Raw genomic sequence first — 5,356 nt, forward strand, 5'->3', positions numbered from 1 at the left:
TTCTGGGAGCTCTTGGATGTGACAGACCCATGATTTGTGGCAGTCGAAGTGTGTGAGTTGTTGAGTGTTCATGTGTGTGAAAATCCTCTGGTGAGTCCTCCCTTATTATTACTTACTCCTATCAATATTATACTCTAAGGAAGCAACAACGATCATTTTAACTTTTGTCCATCATTCAAATAAACAATAAATAAACAAATAAACATACACACATGATATTATTGTCACTCTTCAATTCGCCACTTCTTAAATAAACTTACATACTATTATTATCACTCCTCAATTCGCCACTTCTCCACTTCGTCCAGGTCGAGGGTTCGAATCCCTTCTAGGAGCCGTATTTATATTTATAGAAACGTATCTGTAGAAAGGTTTCAACTGGCCTTCGATGGATATACGCCACTATTCCACGTTGGATATACGTTGTTGATTTGTATCGTGAAATTTTACACAGAAAAGTTGAAAACATGAAAATGCGAACAATTTTGACAATAATTGTAGTCACATGCGTCATTAAAGAAACTTGCGGGGTGCAAGGGACCGACGAAAGCCCACAAGAGGTGCCAACAGAACACCATGTTAGACATCAGGGCCACATTCCGGACTATGTAAGATCACGTAGTGAGAGAGCTGCACCCGTTACAGAAGAAACCACGCACTGGAAGCTTGACCTCGGGCAACTAAAAGGGGACCCGGCAAAATGGAGTACATCCACGAAAACCAGGATGACGATGATTGGAGTAGCGTTATTCGCTTTTCAGTATTTTGGTGTTAATCTTAAGGTGAGTTGTATGCTCGCTTTTTTATTATTCGGCCTGCAAGACTTGACGTGGCAGCATATAGCCATGTTAGTCGGAGCAGTTTACGCCAGGGTGCTGTTGGGGAAACGCTTGGGCATGTTAGTAGTAGGGTGGGTTATATACTGCTCCTACTATGGTTACAACCCACTGCCCATGCTCTAGAATTGTTCGCCACGATAGAAGAGCCGACGTACATCGGGGATCTATACGACTTTGACTGGTTGCAGAAGGTTAGTTGGCATCATGATGAGGTAAGGAATCATGTTGGGCCGTGGGACATTAGGAGTATCCAAAAGTACTGTCATCACAAGTACGGGCTGCTCACGAACAACGTGGGCGGCTACTCATCCAGTGATCCGATCTGGAAGCGCTATTTTGGTACAACTTATGTGGCCTTGTGCCCATCTCTTCCATACAACATCAAAGAACCAAAGGCAATAGCCAGGATTTACCGTGTTCTGGCACGCGACTCGCGTGAGATCAATGTCCGTTTAATATTAGCTAAATTTGAGTTTGCAGACATAGTTTACTACACGCCTGCATGGGTTGTTGGCACTACGTTTAATGATGCGTGGTGGGCCTTGATGGCAGATCGAGAACTGCTATTCGGGAACTACCACGTCACCAAAAACCCATATAGGAGGATGGCTGTTAATCCCACCCGGTATAGGGCCCTGGTTCGCGACCCATTCGCTTACTCGGTGTGTATCCATGGTGAAAATAGTGTTTGCAACGAAACCCTTAGGGGTATAGATGTGAACACTTTCACGTGGAACCTGTATCGGGCAGGATTACCACCTTTGTGGTACTATGTAGATGAAGGAACAAAAATTTATGGAGTAGTTGAAATCAACGAAGAATTAGACACGGAATTGAGCTCGTATGAGCGCGTGGTGGATGAGGGGTCCTGGTATTTGCAATTGGTGAGAAATGTCATACTGGCACTCTACAACTTAGTCAAACCATACTTGGGTCGGTTCGAGGACGTTATCATCATGGTGACTGATTACATTGACGACCAGGGTTTGTGGGTGGATTTTGCCATAGGACTTATAGTCCACGCTTATCTTGGCAACTTCTACTTGGATGCTCTTGTTGTCTACTTGGTCAACGTGCTGGTATCGTATCTCGAATTCAGTTAGTATTGTGGAAACCCCCCGCAAAAATCTTTGGGTAGGATATTTCAAGAATGAAAAGTCCTCACTAGTTTTGGTGGCCTAGTACACCTGCCTCGGTGGTGTAGTGGTCAAGGCGCTCGCCTGGTAAACAGGAGGGCGTGGGTTCAATCCCAGGCGAGGTATGGAATTTTATCTCTTTTCCAAGGACCCCTCTGGGATCCTTTGAAAAGATCTCTATGCCAATCCAGCGACGAATTATGACAGACAACCTAAGTAATATCGCTGGGTCATCGGATGAACCCCCTGTCATAACTCAAGGTGCACCACAAGAGTTTGAAAAAAGCAACGAAGGTTCTCCGAAGGACAAGGAGACCTTGGAACAATCCCCGATTAAAATCGACGAAGCGGGGATATCGGTGGCTATGAAAATGTACATAGCCCCGATCGATGAAGTTGTCCCGAGTGGTACACGACAGATACCATTGCAGACCGAGAGGATATGAGTTGTACACAGTTATGCAAGTTTCTGGGGGATACGTTGGTGCTATCCAACCTGCCCGTTCGGGCATCAGATCCCGGAGCTTCGAGTGCGGAGTTGTACACGACAGATACCATTGCAGACCGAGAGGATATATACTCAGAACGAGAGATACTTCTCTCCTGCTGTATGGTGCGAACCATTGCGCCCATACAGATTCCAGATGAATATACCCGCCGGTCCAAACAACGTCCCGGTGGCGCGCAATCGCAACAAAAGTCACAGGATTGAGGAAACGGTATCAAAAACGGACTTTTCGATAAAAGTAGTCAAGAAAGTCGAGCGGAGAATACGAATCCATCACGATGATGATGGACGGTAACTCAGAACGAGAGATTGCGAACTTTTTCTTCTCTCCTGCTGTATGGTGCGAACCACTGCGCCCATACAGATTCCAGATGAATATACCCGCCGGTCCAAACGGTATCAAAAACGGACTTTTCGATAAAAGTAGTCAAGAAAGTCGAGCGGAGAATACGAATCCATCACGATGATGATGGACGGTAGGATTGAGGAAACGGTATCAAAAACGAGTTTTTCGATAAAAGTAATCAAGAAAGTCGAGCGGAGAATACGAATCCATCACGATGATGATGGACGGTATTCGGTGCTCCAATGGCTACCGGAAAATTAGATGCGGTTGGTTTCGACAGTGGCATCACGAAGGGTGGAATGGCTGAGCTGCCACAGATTTGCAGCGAACTACTCCCGCTTCGGAGGCCTACGACTGACCACGTTGAGATTCGAGAACATACACATTGCAACGACTCCGTGCCTGGGAGAGTGTAGAACACGGACACAGGGATTGATTTTGGAACAAGACGTAAGGCCTCATCATGAGTGCATGGTGAGTCGAACGGAAAAAAACCGAACATGCAGGAGATGTAGTGCCTGGGGACCCGAATACCCAATGGTATAGTATGCCATCGCCTTCACGGCTATCATACTTCCGAACATGCAGGAGATGTAGTGCCTGGGGACCCGAATACCCAATGGTATAGTATGCCATCGCCTTCACGGCTATCATACATCCTTGAGCGGTTCTCAGACACGAACTTCTCACATATTATGCATTCGGCGCTATTCGTACACCCGACAGTTGAGCTTAGCTCGAGATATGACCGCGCTTACAGCCGACTTGTGATTAAATCTCACGCGTGCCACTCCTATGGTAATTTTTTGGCTAGTCAGATTGAGGAGATCCACATTGAGGACATGAAGAAAATCATGCTCTCATACTGCCTCCCTAATCAGATACAGTTTAACATTGTTGCCGATTACATATTTTATTTTGTTCCTATTTTTATTATCATTATTATTCTTATCATTTTCTTTTTATTTTTATTAATATTTTACCAAGTTATTTGTTAGTTTGTAATGTAATTCCTCTATTTTGACCATTTTGTAATTTGTAATTGGTGTTGTTGTTGTTTTTATTTTTATTATCTGTCAAAATAAAATTAAAATTACAAAATACAAATGGCAAGGTTCGCTCGACGCGCGTACCTGTAGTGCCAAAAACCATAAATCAGCGGAGCGCCTATTTCTGGGTAGACAACGCGTCAGAGTTGGCATTCTATAGCCTGATTGCCAAGATGATGTTTTCAACGTCGCCTGGGTGCCGGAATGTTACGGTTGGAACTAATAAATAAACATACATAATATTATCACTCTTCAATTCGCCACTTCTCCATTTCGTCCAGGTCGAGGGTTCGAATCCCTTCTAGGAGCCGTATTTTATTTTTATAGAAACGTATCTGTAGAAAGGTTTCAACTGGCCTTCGATTTGGAAGTATCATTCCCGGGACTCAAAATTACCCAAGTTGGAATTCTTGAATTATAATCGCAATGAGACAGAAGAATTCAGAAGAAGGTTCAATCTCCTCTTAGAAAAGAGATTTATTTGATCAATTCAGCTCAACAATAACCAAACAAACTAGAAAAGAGGCTTGGAACGAGGTGCGAGACTATGCTGAGAGTATCAACATAATAACAAGTGACAGAGATGCGAACTATGTCCGAGACACAACTTGGCAGAATCTTCGTTCTAGACTTGACTCTTCAGCTGTCTGTCTGCTGCAAATCTGTGAACAGCAAAGCTGAAGAACTCCCAGAAAAGTTGTTTTTTTTTTTTCATAAATAAATGTAAAAATGGGATTTACTCCCGTAAATCAGAAAATTACCAAATATGTCAACTTACATACGAGCTACCTCGCATCCTTCCCATGATAACGAAAGCCTAAACAAGTTCATGACCGAAGTCAATAAGTTATGTATTGGACCCCCTTTGAGTTTCACCAGAAAATTACCAAATATATCAACTTACATACGAGCTACCTCGCATCCTTCCCATGATAACGAAAGCCTTAACAAGTTCATGACCGAAGTCAATAAGTTATGTATTGAAACCGAGCTGTTGCTTACGTTGCGTTGTTAGATAAAAATGTCAACACGAACTGAAACCGAGCTGTTGCTTACGTTGCGTTGGTAGATAAAAATGTCAATACGAAAGTTGAGATCAAGGAACAAGCGAGCGCTATGAGGAAAATGGCTAGCAAAGTGAAAAAGATCAAGGAAGGATTGGTAATCAATGGACGGCAAATTCGTTTGTTTGAACGCGGAGAATCGGACGGAGGAATCGTCGTCGTCGAAAACAAAAACGAAGGATACGCGAGTGTCTCAGAAGAAAGAACAACGCAAAAACACAACCGAAGACTCGTCCAAACGGAAACGCGACCACACCAAAGCCGTTATCGTTCCGCCCAAAAAATCACGAGGCAAAAACATGGCCGTGTATCGCAAAGTTACGGCGACGGTCGCGATCAGTGACGACGAGGAAGACGTCGAAAGTGACCGTTCACCTACACCCGCGAGTTTCGTGGACCTCGACGACGAAGTAA

General features: G+C 44.0%; 1 protein-coding gene across 1 annotated transcript; it reads left to right on the forward strand.

Annotated features, from left to right (window-relative positions):
• Nucleotides 1–2,967: 2,967 nt before the first annotated feature.
• On the forward strand, nt 2,968–4,559 carry LOC113471712. The gene is made up of 3 exons (XM_026831074.1): nt 2,968–3,322; nt 3,406–3,728; nt 4,404–4,559. The coding sequence occupies exons 1-3, from the start codon at nt 3,091–3,093 to the stop codon at nt 4,557–4,559; spliced, it is 711 nt and encodes a 236-aa protein (XP_026686875.1). The 5' UTR covers nt 2,968–3,090.
• The last annotated feature ends 797 nt before the right edge of the window (nt 4,560–5,356 follow it).

The sequence above is a fragment of the Diaphorina citri genome, unplaced genomic scaffold (genome assembly GCF_000475195.1).
Source record: "Diaphorina citri unplaced genomic scaffold, Diaci psyllid genome assembly version 1.1 scaffold2850, whole genome shotgun sequence".
Taxonomy (NCBI): Eukaryota; Metazoa; Arthropoda; class Insecta; order Hemiptera; family Psyllidae; genus Diaphorina; species Diaphorina citri.